The sequence below is a fragment of the Carcharhinus amblyrhynchos genome, chromosome 16 (assembly GCF_965287045.1).
Source record: "Carcharhinus amblyrhynchos chromosome 16, sCarAmb.v2.hapA, whole genome shotgun sequence".
Taxonomy (NCBI): Eukaryota; Metazoa; Chordata; class Chondrichthyes; order Carcharhiniformes; family Carcharhinidae; genus Carcharhinus; species Carcharhinus amblyrhynchos.
The window spans coordinates 30,235,483-30,249,925 of record NC_137339.1 but is presented as its reverse complement, the minus strand read 5'-3'; the positions used below and the strand labels follow the sequence as shown (position 1 = coordinate 30,249,925).

At 39.1% G+C, this 14,443-nt stretch overlaps 1 protein-coding gene across 2 annotated transcripts in view; it reads right to left on the bottom strand.

Moving 5' to 3' along the window:
- The window catches only part of gdap1l1 (ganglioside induced differentiation associated protein 1-like 1), a 62,071-nt gene that overhangs the window by 17,418 nt on the left and 30,210 nt on the right, over positions 1–14,443 (bottom strand). For both annotated transcript variants that reach the window (XM_080204424.1, XM_080204425.1), the window contains exon 3: positions 1,790–1,963. In XM_080204424.1, coding sequence (XP_080060550.1) covers positions 1,790–1,963 — 174 coding nt within the window. The remainder of the gene's footprint in view (positions 1–1,789; positions 1,964–14,443) is intronic.

Below are 14,443 nucleotides of genomic sequence, written 5' to 3'. Positions count from 1 at the left end.
CTCCAACACCAGCATCTCCACATCATTCATGGTCTGGGGACAGAAGGCTTGGGATAGAGAAGGCTCAAAGTTTCCGTGTGGGACCTGGATGTTCACTTCTCCAGTGAGACTAAGGGGTGTAAACTCAATGAAAATTATAAAGTAATGAAATTAAGTGAGGACTCCCCATCCTCTAATAGTTAGCCTGACAGACTTAGAAGTTGCAAGGGGCATACGGAGGGATAAAACTAGAGGCTGAGAAATTAGCAATTGTGACCATGGAATAAATTGTAATCAAATCACAGGGCAGGGAAAGAAATGAGTAATTTGCACCTCCCAGGATGACAGGAGCTTATGAGGACCAGAAACAATCTCCTCATTTGTGTTTCTTGTTGCTTTGTTAAAACAAAGGTCTACTCCACTAATTAAAATTTTGTGATGGAATATTAAATGTTAGCAATTCCATAGTTCAAAGCTTGGCAACGTTTTGTTTCAAGGAAGAAATGCTATCGAGTGACTTTGTTTTGTCTTTGTCAAAATGCTTTGTCTTCAATTTGTAAATAGCATGCAGAAGTTTGACAACTTCTCCTCACAGTTATTAAGAATTGATGTCCATTTGTGAACATCAGTTTTCTTTAGATACAAGTGCCATTATTGTAATTTGTGAGTATACTTGTCTTTAAGTTTGGTTGGAAGTTAACTTCGGGACATTTTGATCTACTCTCTCTGATCATCAGCTCACTCAGCATGAATATTATTCATACATAACTAATAACATAAGCTGACAAATCAAAATGTCTTGAAATCCAACTTCAACATCCTTTCAAGCAGGTATAATGTGACAATTCTGGAATGAGGGATTAAAGTCCTGCATCCCTGCCACCATCCCCCACCCAGCACCACCCAAGGGGCAAAGTGTCAAAGCCCAGGGGGCATTGGGCAGTGCCAAGGGGAGATGGGGCCTTAAGAGGGGCAGGGCCTCTGGAGGAGCGATTGGTGGCAGGTCCCGCTGCCACTCTGCATTTGGGCTGAGTGACAGTGGGCAGGGGGCCAGCGATCGGGGCTGGCCATTGGGGTGAGGGGGTGGGCTGGGGCTGCGAAAGAAGAGGTCAGGGAGGGGTGGATCAGGAGATTGGGCTGCAGGGGGTCGGGGCAGCAAGGCTGGCCCTGGCATGTTTGGGAGAACCAGTGATTGGGCCATGGGGGGGACAGGAGGCCAGTGATGCTGGGGACCACAGGGCTGGCTAGCAATCGGGAGGCCGGCAATGCAGGGCCACTGTGCTGACAGATTGGCGCACGTGCAGTGGCCCACTCATGACTGCTGGCATGTCAGGCAGGAATAAGATGGGATTTATGTTAGTGCACTCAGCAGTGCACAGAGTGTGGGAGATTCATTTTGAAACTCCAGCTGGAAAAAAAAGTGTGATTTACTCCAATTTTTATGAAAATTCGACACTTAAAATTTTTTGGGGAGAATCGCTTCTTGGTATTTCATTATTTCTTTGAAGTTTCACAAGTCTGATTTTTGTTGTGGCTTCCTTTGATTTGATAATATTAAACTTAACAAACATGTCAGATCCTACATGTGAAACTGTTAATTGAAGTACCAGACTCTTTCTGTGTGATTTTGTAGCCTTAAGATCTGTTAATAAAATTTCAGTTTAATTCATTGGCACCCTGGGACACAGTGGTGACACGATGAGATGCTATGCAAGAATGCAAGTTTTTTATAACTTTTTTTCACCAGGTTACCATACTCAGAATTTGCAATGCTAAATCCCTTCTCAAGTGTATTATTCTTTGTACTTACTGCGGATTTCAGCCGTGGCATACTTTGGGATCATGGATTCTGTGGTCAGTTCTGGATGTAGAATGCAGCCGTGAGTGTAGGCATCCATGGGGAGTGAGTCCAACAAGTCTTTAAAATGCTGCATTTTGGAATAAGTAAGGCTATCAGCTTCTGGAATTAATCTTGGGAAGTTTTCTGGTGAAGAAATAATAATTTTTCAGACTTTGCCAAAGAAGATCTGGCTTCTTTAATTCATCCAAGATTATATAATTATTAAATAATGTAATTTTATAATTATAACATGACCACTTAAAAACTTAATTAGTGTAAAGCAAATTAATAGCAATTTGACAATGCACCCAGACAGAACAATAATCTTCTGGCTATATTCAGCCTACTCTAAGAAAACTAATCCCCGTAAATTACAGCTGTAAAGATTTCATGTAATAAACACCTACTCAGGAAAGTGATGAAATTCAATGTCTCACTATTTCCCAATTAAATTATAACTAAGTGGAGCCGGAGTGTGGCCACTAGGAGATATCCACAGTAACTTAATTAAAGTGTTAATGTAAGCCTAGTTGTGACTAATAAATAAACTTTACTTTAAGAAAGCTAATTTCAAAGGGATAAAAATGGATCTGGCCTGGATAAATTGAAATCAAAGATCAGCAAGCAAAACTGTAACTAAACAATGGACTGGCTTTAAAGAAGAGGGAGTTTGAGTATAATCGAAGTATATTCCCATGAAGAGGAAAGGTACGGTAAACAAATCCAGAGATCCTTGGATGATGAAAGAGATAGAGATTAAAATGAGTGGAAAAGTATTCATCATGACAGATACTAGGTGGATGATACAATTGAGAATTAGGCAGAATATGGAAGGTTTAGAGATTTGATTTGTTGTATTACTGCCACATGTATTAGTGTACGGTGAAAGTTGTTTTTTTTTTGCATGTTATACAGACAAAGCATACCACTTATAGAGAAGGAGAGAGTGCAGAATTTAGTGTGAGAGTCATAGTCAGGCTATGGAGAAAGATCAACTGAGTATGAGGTTGGTCCATTCAAAAGTCTGATGGCAACATGGAAGAAGCTGTTCTTGATTTGGTTGGTATGTGATCTCAGATTTTTGTATCATTTTCCCAATGGAAGAAAGTGGAAAAGAGTATGTCTGGGTTGCGTAGGGTCCTTGATTATGCTGACTGCTTTTTCGAGGCAGCAGGAAATGTAAACAGAATCAATGGATGGGAGGCTGGTTTTACGATGGAGTGGGATTCGTTCATAACGCTTTCTAGTTTTTTGTGGTCTTGGGCAGAGCAGGAGCCATACCAAGCTGTGATACAACCAGAAAGGATACTTTCTATAGTGTATCTGCAAATGTTGCTGAGAATCGTAGCAGATATGCAAAATTTATTTTAAAAAAAATAAATGGGATAAGTAAAGAGGAAGTATGAGAAGAGACAGGCAGCTAACATAAAAGGGATCCAACAGTCTTACTTAGGCATATAAATAGTAAGAAGATGGTAAGAGTAGTGTGGTCCATTGGGGACCCAAAAAGGGATTTACACATGTAGGCAGGGAGCATAGCTGAGATATTAAATAAATACTTTGCATCAAGTTTAATCAGAACACAACAAAGTTTTGAGAATAAGACAGTCTCTAAAAGAACAAATTATTTGGGCAAAAAGCTTACTAAACTTTTACCAGGTTTACCAGGCTGATTCCTGGGATGGCAGGTCTGTTATATGAGGAGAGATTAAGTCAGTTAAGATTATGTTCATTGGAGTTCAGAAGAGTGAGAGAGGCTCTCATCGAAACTTATAAAATTCTAACAGGATTAGACAGGGTAGATTCAGAAAGAATGTTCCCAATGGTGGGGGAGCCCAGAACCAGGGGCTATTGTTTGAGGGTAAGGGGTAAACTTTTAGGACTGAGGTGAGGAGAAACTTCTTCACTTAGGGAATAATGAATGTGTGGAATTCACTACCACAGAAAGTAGTTGAAACCAAAACGTTATGTGATTTCAATAAGAAACTAGATGGGGCAAAAGGGATCAAGGGATATGGGTTTGAATTTGATGGTCCGCCATGATCATAATGAATGCCAGAACAGGCTTGAAGGGTCGAATGGTCTACACTTGCTTCTAGTGTCTACATTAAACAGTTTACAATAAAATGCAGTGAACAGTAGGACTTAGTAATTTTAAATTAAGAAGTAGAATTAGTATAGGTGGAGCTAAGAAATAACCAAGGGCCTGAAAAAATAGATTGGAGTACTTTCTAGGTTCCCTGATACTAATTGTGTTGTTAGAGTATTAATCATGAAACTAGTGGAACTTGTAACAAAACCAATGCAATAATTGTGGTGGTTTCTAATCTTCATGTTGATTGGACAAATCAATTTGGCAAAAATAGTTTAGAGGACACATTCATGAAATGCAATTGAAATCATTTCCAAGAATAATACATCATAGAATCAGCCAGGAAGGAGACTATTTTAGTCATCTCATAGTAAGGAATCCTCTAGGAAAAAAAATTCATGAGATGATTGATCTTCATTCAAGTTCCAAAATGATGACTATTCATCTAAACCTGGAGTATTAAAATATTAATCAAGAGAAATTACATAGATATGAGGAACGGGTCGGCTAAGGTATATTTGGAAATTAGATTGAAAGATATAATATATAAGCAATAGCAGGCGCTTAAATATTTCATAATTTTCAAAAAGATACTTTCTATTAGAAATAAAAACTGTAGGAAAAACGTCAAAGGGAGCTAACAATAGGACCTGTCAAATGAAGCAAACTATTAAGGCATTTAAAACCTCTACTCTTTAAATCTTTGAGTAAATGCTTGGAGTGTAAACAAATGGTTGATTCTTTTTTCACTCTGTCTGATGACATAAGCATGACGGCTTCCATTGCTGGATGAGTGCTGTGTGTCTGATTTCACAACCATCTATTATGCCTGCCATTTTGCCATTGAAATGACAGATCAGTGGTGACAGATATGGGAGAATAAATTCCAATGCTTGATGTATGAGGGATTGTGCACTTGAATGAAATGCTTGTTGTGTGTTAAATATAAGAACATAAGAACATAAGAAATAGGAGCAGGAGTAGGCCATCCAGCCCTTCGAGCCTGCCCCGCCATTCAATAAGATCATGGCTGATCTGTCGCTGCTCAGTTCCACTTTCCCGCCCTCTCCCCATAACCCTTAATCCCCTCTCCTATCAAAAACCCATCAACCCGCGTCTTAAAAATATTTAGCGAGGCAGCCTCCACCACTTCAACGGGCAGAGAATTCCAGAGATTCACCACCCTTTGAGTGAAGAAGTTCCTCCTCAACTCCGTTCTAAACCGCCTCCCCTTTATCTTGAGGCTGTGCCCCCTAGTCCTATTGTCTTCTTTGAGCGGGAAGAGTCTAGTTCATGTTTCATGTTAAAATTCCACAGGCGATGTTTATTTCTGGGAAGGTTAAAGTTTAAGCATAGAAAATGGAATAAATGCAACTAAAGCAATTTGGAGTCCATTTCACTTCAAATGTTGCGGCTATGTTGTCTTACGAAGGTAACAGCTAGAAAGGTAAGAGCCAGAATAGCAAATGAGCTTACTTACTTGGAGAACTGGGAAGGTGGTATCTAAATACCTTGTAAAGCAGTGTGGTCCAAGGAGATGTTAGCTTTGTGAGTTAGAAGTAAATTGGTTTAAAAGCATTCCTTGAACTCTGCCAGGCTATGTCATTATGGAAATAGGCGGAGCTTAGGAAGGTTATCCATTTCAATTTATCTCTGTATTTGCTTGAAGGGGAGTATTAGTTGCAGTTTGGATCTCCTGGTTTGCACTCACAGGGAAACCCGAGGTCTATTTGTATGCTCCAGGAAATTATAGCTCTGAGAAGCCATTTGGAGTTGAGAAGGTGGTGGAAGGTAACTGCTTCTGTGCTGGAGAGTGTTAGATCTCAAAAAAAAGGCCTGGTAGACTGAAGTTAAAAGAAACCCACGGGCAGTGCCAGTTTAGTGTGGTTAAAAGTCTGCAAAAGAGCTGAAATTGTGCCAGTATTTAGTTCAGCTCTGTGAATCTTGTGGAACACAATCTCAGTAGAAGAGATTGGAAGTGAGCAGTCATTTGAGGTAGTCCAAACTGGAGTGGGCTTTGAGAGAATTCAGAGGCTAGATCTCCAAAAGTCAAGAGTTGAAACCCCTCATAAGAGAATCAGAGACTTAACAAGAAATTAGGAATGGCAGTGGTTATTGATGCCTGGGTGGATTGCTAAGAAATCTATGGAATCAGTATGCATTGCATCAGCCATTTCATGTGCAGTATAGTGTGTATAATCACAATTTTCCTGTTAATTCTTATTTACCTTGTATTAATTCTGAATGTTAAAGCGTGGGGTAGGTATTGTACATTGTTTTACTTCTCTGATTTTGTATAGTAAGGTTTTCTTTGTTTGATTAAAACTGTCAAATTTTGTGGCTTTATTTTTCTTGTGGATGACTGGGATTTAAGACAGTTTCTACTTTAAACAAATAGTTACTGGTCCCTAACTGGATCATAACAGTTGTTATAAAGCTTTACACAGTTGAAGGAATGTAAATGTTGTAAATGGGTTTTATGAAATGTCTGTATTTTCAATATAATGATGTCTGCAATAGACATTTGGAACATTTTATCAGAACTTTATATAATCACTGCACGGATCCTGGTGTCTGCTGATGATGGCTACTGGGTGAGTTCGCATGATAGGTCTAAGGGAAAAGTTGCAGAGGACATGGGTTGGCATGAGTTGGCATGGGGCTATAAAGAGCCATGGGGTGTGTGGCAGGAGATAGGGGTGATAAAGGAAGGGAATGGGTGGAGGTTTATCGGTTAGCATGGTGGGTATGAGGGTCTATGGGGGTTGGTATGAGAGGATATTTTAACATGAGGGCAATGAGAGGCGGATGGGGCATAAGGTGGCATGGGCTGGCATGTGTGTGCGTGTGTGTTGGGGGGAGGGGTTGAGGGCTGAAGGAATGTTTTATGTTTTATTATTTTTAAACAATGATTGGACACAGTATCAGTGTCACTAGGCAAGCCTTCCGCCGAGCCTGCACCCGGCAGTTTGCTCACTTCTTCAAAGTCACCTGCCCCAACTTCTAATCCAGTCCACCAACGCAGACCGAAAATCCAAAATCCAGGCAGCCGTTTCTAAAGGTCTGGTTCATGGAGCCAGGAATCCTCCCTTCTCTGCTCCTCGACCCAGAAGGGAAAATTTGGGCTTTAATCTCTGGGTTCACACGGAAAGCAGAAAAAAACATGCTGGAAATAATGGAGAACTGAGAGACTGAGAGTACAGAATTTAAATTAATTAGTTTTTTGAGAAGAAAGAACTGAAGGAATTGATGGGACTATAAGCCCCTGACCTTGATGATCTTCGTCTTTGGGTTCTAAAAAAAGATGGCTTCAGAAATAGTGAATGTATTGGCTGCAAACTTCCAAATTTCCCCTGATTTTGGACTACTGCCTGTGGATTGAATGATAGAAAATGTAAGATCGCTATTCAAAAAGTAGGGTGGGAGACAGGGCTGGTTGGGGAAATGCTGGAATCCACTGTTGATGAATTGGTAATCCTAATATGTTTAAGCAGAGCCAACGTGGTTTTATAAAAGGGAATCACGACAGCCATGACTCAGTTTGTAGCACTCTCATCCCTTCGGTCACAGCATTCTGAGTTCAAGTCCCACTCTAAAGTTCTAATTAGAAAAATCAAAGCTGATAGGCAAAGTAGTACTGAGGGAGCACTGACTGATGGCAGTGTCACCTTTTGAATGAGATTTTAAACTGAGGCCGCATCTGCCTGATTAGGTGAATATACAGGATCCATGGTATGGTATTAAGAACAGCAAGAGAGTTAGCCTGGCCAATATTTATACCATATTTATACTTCACCAAAAATAGATGATCTGATCATTATCTATTTTTGGGAGTTGGTTGTGCACAAATTGACTGCTGCATTTCCTACATTACAATCGTGACTATACTTCATCAGCTGTAAAGCATTTTAAGATGACCTGTGGTCTTGAAAAGCATGATATAAGTGCAAATCTTTCTTTCTTTAGTCTCTTTCTGACAAATCTCGAAAGAAGTACATAATCAGCAACATAGAATCATAGAATCCCTACAGTGCAGAAAGAGGTCATTCGGCCCATCGAGCCTGCACCAACAACAATTCCACCTAGATCTTATCCCCTTGATCCCACATATTAGCCTGCTAATCCCCTTGACACAAAGGGACAATTTAGCATGGCCAATCAACCTGACTTGCACATCTTTGGACTGTGGGAGGAAACTGGTGCACCTGGAGGAAACCCACACAGACACAGGGAGAATGTGCAAACTCCACACAGACAGTGACCCAAGGCTGGAACTGAACCCAGGTCCCTGGTGCTGTGAGGCAGCAGTGCTAACCACTGTGCCACTGTGCCGCCCCACATAAAGGGAAACCTGTAGATGTAGTATATTTGAATTTTCAAAAGACATTTAATAAAAAGCCACATTAAAGATTGTTACACAAGATAAGGGTTCATGGGATGAGGACAATATAATAGAGGATTGGTTAAAGAGTAGAAAACAGAGTAGGGATGAATGGCATTTGCAGGTTGGCAGACTGTTGTGGTGTTTCACAAGGATAAAGGCTGGGGCCTCAGCTATTTGCCACTTATGTTAATGACTTACATGAAGAGACCAGTTGTGGATTCAAAATGCAGGTTTGCTGATGATACAAAACTAGGTGGGATAATGTGTTGTGGGATAATGTGTTATGCAAAAGTGTCTGCAAAGAGATATGAATAGTTTGAGCAAGAAAGTGGCAAATGGAGTATAATGAGGAGAAATGTAATGTTATTCACTTCAATAGGAAGACAATCAAAACAGGTATTTTTAAATGATGAGAAACTTATAAATGTTGTTTGAAGGAATTTGGGTGTCCTTGACACAAAATTCAGGGTTAACATTCAGACAAATGGTATGTTAGCTTTTATTGTAAGAGGGAAGTCTTGCTTCAATTGTACAGGGTTTTGCTGAGATGACGGAGAACTGTGTACAGTTTTGGTCTGCATGCCTATTTGCTTTGGGATGAAATGAGGGTTTATTAGATTGATTTCTGGGATGAGAGAGTTCTCCAATGAGGACAGATTGAATAGAAGGGGCCTATGCAATCTGAAGTTTAGAGGAATGAGAGGTGATTTCCTTAAAACATACAATTCTGAGAGAGCTTGACAGAGTAAATGCTGAGAGTCTATTTCCTCTTGCCAGAAAGTCTAGAAATAGAGGACATAATCAGGAGGGATTGGCCCGACAGGATTGGGATAAGGAGAAATGTCTTCACTCAGAGGGCTTTGAATTTCTCTACTCCAGAGAGGTCATCTGACATTGACAGATTTTTGCACTTTAATTGAATCAAGTGATATGAGGATCTGGCAGGAAATTGGAGCTGAGGTTGAAGATCAATCATGATCTTACTCGATGGTGCAGCAGGCTTGAACTGTCATAAGCCCTACACCTGCTCTTTTCTTCAAAACAATTACATGTAGTGTCAAATCATTTCTTTCTCGCAGAACTGTGCCTTCCCTTTCATGTGCTAATGTTCCAGTAATATATTTTTAGTCACATCATGAAATGAACCCATACTTAGCTATAAACAAGCTATAAAATTCAAGGAAATAACAAAACATACATATTATTGATATTGCACATCCATAAATAACAAAAAAAAGCTATAACTGCTGCAGAGGTTAATTTCTGGGGGTCTAATAACTATAAACTGCTTGAATCTTTCTCATAACACTTATGGTATTATCACAACTTGTCACCCACCCACTGTTCTCTATTATTCATATAATAAAACATTGGATACATTGTAAATGTAACCATCGTACAGGCTATAATATTGATAGAAATCAAATGATTCAGTTCATTCTTATCTGATCTTGATGGAAAACTCCACTTTGAAAATAATGCACAATCTGAGAAGAATTGAATAGGTTTGGTTGCTGAATCACTATTGACATCATTCGCAACAACAACAAATCACAAAACAAAACTAAACAGATTGACAGGAAATTATCAGAAAACGCAACAGGAAAATGCTGAACCAAAATATAAAATGAGAAATGAAGTTTTAAAACAAGTTGTACAAATAGGAACAATAATAACATATAAAATGTAACTAAATACAAGCACAGCGGTACAATGGTTGGCACTGCTGCCTCACAGCACCAGGGACCCGGGTTCAATTCTGGCCTTGAGTCACTGTCTGTGTGGAGTTTGCACGATCTCCCCATGTTGGTGTGGGCTTCCTCCCCCATCCAAAGATGTGCAGGTTAGGTTGATTGGCCACGATAAATTGACCCTAGTGTTAGGGGGATTAGCAGGGTAAAGATGTGGGTTTACGAGAATAGGGCCTGGGTGGGATTGTGGTTAGTGGCCTCCTTTTGCACTGTAGGGTTTCTATGATTCTACATGATCTATGTATGATTACAAGGCTAGAAATTGAGAATCTGACCAATATCAAACACTAGCGGCACAACAGCGAAAACAATGAAAGTGCTTCAGGTCCAATCTCACCTTCTGGCAACTTCAAATTCATGTTTAAAATCTTGAACAGGAGTTCACTCAGAAGTCACTAAAGGATGTTGCCATTCTGTGAAAAGTAATTCTTTCTTTGGAACAGGGAAGGCTGTATCTGCATCATAAATTAGTACTGAGGGAAGACCTAATTCAAGTGTATAAAATTAATAGGTGTCTAGATAGAGTAGTGAGTAACACCCTGTTCTCTTTGGTTGAGGAGTCTTTAACCAGGAGCATAGATTATAAGAACATAAGAACATAAGAAATAGGAGCAGGAGTAGGCCATCCAGCCCTTTGAGCCTGCCCCGCCATTCAATAAGATCATGGCTGATCTGTCGCTGCTCAGTTCCACTTTCCCGCTTTCTCCCCATAACCCTTAATCCCCTCTCTTATCAAAAACCCATCAACCCGCGTCTTAAAAATATTTAGCGAGGCAGCCTTAGAAGGTATAGAAAGGAATCAAAGGGAAATTGTTTCTTCTAGACGGTGGGATGGGGATCTGGAACTCTTTGTCCAAAAAAAAATCACTGCTCATCATAATAATGCACAAGTGCTTATTGCACTTCAGTGCCCATTTTAGCAGAAATGTATTAATTCATTATTTTGAAATGAGTTGAAACCTTCATTGAAATAGAGAATACAGTATGAACACAATCATAAGCCATCATCGAAACAGTAATTTCTATGTTTATATTCTCTCTGTGTTATGTTAATCCCTGTTCTTGTTATTTTATTAGGTATCCTATAGTGACATTCTTGCCAAATGGACCCATTTCTTTCTCTTCAGTCTTCATTGATTCCCAATTTTCTGCATCATACATTAGTATTGTTATCACTAGAAACTCATTACTTTTTGTTAGACTGAGAGATAGCAACTGATTAATACTATTATCCTTTCGGTTTCTGAAAAGTTTTGTTGATCTTTTGTCATGTACAGTTGTATTCATAACTTTGAACTGTTTTCAGTATGGAATTTTCTTGAACTCCACTTTCTTTTTAAAATGGGCATTATAAGGCTGCTAAAATGACTGCCAACACTCAGGTGAATTTTGAATATTCTGAATAGACTTAGAGCTATCTCACGTCACTGAAAAGTTCTCAACTGAAAGACCATGAATGGAGTGCCTCCTTTGAATAAATATACTAATACAAAACCATTTGAAAATTCATATCTCTTATCTGTTATCTAACCCAAAACACAAAAGCTATGCACTCCTAGATCATTGGCCCCAAGCTTGAACCTTAACAAAAGGGAGCTGCAAAAAACAATGAATTAAAATTATGTGTGTGGGATCACCATCCATGTCCCATTGTGCGGCAATGACTTTGAACTTCAAATCATTCTGGATGGACAATAGAAGTATTGGTCACTTGGTCATGTGACTGAAATTGTCCTCAGATGACAAATCGTTTTACCTCAGGATCCATGGAGTAACCAGTCAGTCTGAAAACCACTCGGTAATAATCAGCAGCAACATTGGCAGCGACACCTTAAAACTGACAACTGCAACATAATAAGATATTCGTTTTTTTTGTTTTTCAAGTCCACTAGTACCAAAATCTGACTGACTGGTAAGAAGATCACAAGTAACTAACTTTGTGACCGACTGAAACTTCATCTCTTTAAGGAAATCTTGCCTGATTATACAACTCCGGCTCTTGAATCTAACTAGTTTACCCTTCCGGAGGGAAAATGCAAACATTTCCAGCCTGGTGAAACAAGACAAGGCAAACATGTAAACAAAAGAATAATGACTTGTAAAGTGTACTATTTGTTTTAACTGTATTTTTCTTGGGTGTGTACAAATATGTAGATGTGGGCGTGTGTGAATACCATTTGGGTCACAGAGCGTTAGATGTTTGGAGTGAACATGTAAATAAACAATCCCATTTATTTAAACCCATAAAAGCTGGTTATTCAAATTGACCACAGATTTGGGGGTTAACACACCTTCCTTTAATACATTAAATAAATTCATACAGCTTCCTTTTCAAAAACACACTGATTAGAACAGTAAAGGAAGAGAATTGCATGTCAGTTCTCTCTTATCCATGTCCATAACACTTTCAATGCAATTTAGTATGTAGACCATTGGCACATATGCATCAAAGCCCATTCAACTTGGGAAATTTGTTGAATTTGCTGATTTTTACAAAATAAATCTGCATGTGCTTCTTTTATTGGACTTGTAAGAACAACACAATTGAGGATATGTTATCTATTAAGCTCAGAAACCAGACCTTAGTCTGGGTGTTGAAAATAGTTCTCTGTTAAACTGATGGTGTTACAAGTGTGAGGCTTTATTAGATGGTTATGTTTTGGATCATATAATCCACTAATAGTTCTGCCCATTAATAAGCCTGTGTGTGGTCTAGGCCGAGCCTTATTTAAAGTCAATGTCAGGTTTACAACCTGACCACGAGACTGTTACGATCCCAGCTGATGCTACTATAGCGCAATCAGGTCATCATAATTTTTATTTTTTGTTCAGAGACATGGATAAAGAGAGTCACAGGACTGCCAATTAATTTTTAATAACACATGAAACAAGAAAAGCTTAACTACAATATGCTACTCCTTCACCCAGCTTTAACTTTACTGATATATACAGACTTTTAAGTATAATGCACATTACAAGATATAGTTAAATTCAGTAAATAGACAGTTCACATAAAGCACTGGTGAAATGTGGTCATACAGACTATACTCTAAAACCAAGTGACATATGCTACCCACAACAAATTCAGTGGATTTCCCATTAAATCACCCAGATTATTGTTACACTGTGAGCCAACTGGTCTCACTGGAAGTCTGATTTTCACAGAAGGATTGTGATCAGGCCGTGCAAGCCAGCTATAGCTGGGGGGTAGGTGCCTGACAAATCTCTCTGTTCTGTGCTATTGCAAGGGATCTGAGCATGCGCAATGGCATGCTCTGCTGCCATCTGCCAGCTTTTGGCAAATTTAGGCCCTGACCCCCTTTCCCTGCTGGCCAGGAACAAATCCTGACTCATCTTTTTTTCAAAGTGAGGGAAGATTCGCTTTCTAATTCACCCAATAAAACAGTGTGATTCTCTTCCATTTTCATGCTCATTTAGCACTTAGAATTTTTTTGGTAAGATCACCACCCCCCTGTATGATTTTAAGGAGCTAAATGTAGTTTTTAGGGCAATGGTGATCAAAGGATATGAGTGGAAGGTGGGATCAGACTACTGAGTTGCAATGATCGGCTATGATCATAATTAAGGGCACAGTAGGCTTGAAGGACTGAATGGCATACTCCTGCTCCTTTTTCCTATTTCTATTACAACGCATATTTCAATTTCAATTTCAGCTCTACTCACCTGTGTGAAAGTTTCCATGTGGTCTTACTGAGTAAGACTGTGGTTTTAGTACTCGTTTGAACTATATTGGATTGTTTTGTACTGTGAAGTTATGTCCTTTTATTGAAACCACTCCAGATGTTTCACAAGAATTGTACACAACACATTTTCAACTCATCTCTTTGAACTGAAATCAATCACAGATCCCAATGGTGAGAGGCAATTAATCTAGTTAACTGCACAATCTACTATTTAAAACAGGAGATTAGTTTGGGCAGTATTCCAGTTAGTGTGAATGCTTTGGAATTTAAAAAATGAACAAAATATTATTTTTTTCTTGATAAATTAACAATAGGAAGCAGATGATGAAAGGGAAAAATGTCCTAGAAAGCATTGTTTGCTCAAAAGTACTGCCCATTCTACAGAGGACTGTAACTGGGTAAACAAAATTTTGTCAGAGGATTAATAAAAACGTCAATTCTCTTGACGGTATGAACAAGGTCTCCTTGTTCTCATCTTCTGATTCCTTCATGTACCTTGGAACGATTGCATACAAAAATATAAGGGCTGCATCCTCAAATTGAAGTGGGAGACATTCTGGGACAATGGATTTCCATTGCTGCAGAGTGATTCTCATTTCAGCTGCCTGGGAAATCTACAACCTGAGCCAGTCAGAATATTGTCATTTTCACGAAACATGGAATAAAAACTGCCATTAAACCTTTCTTCTGTAA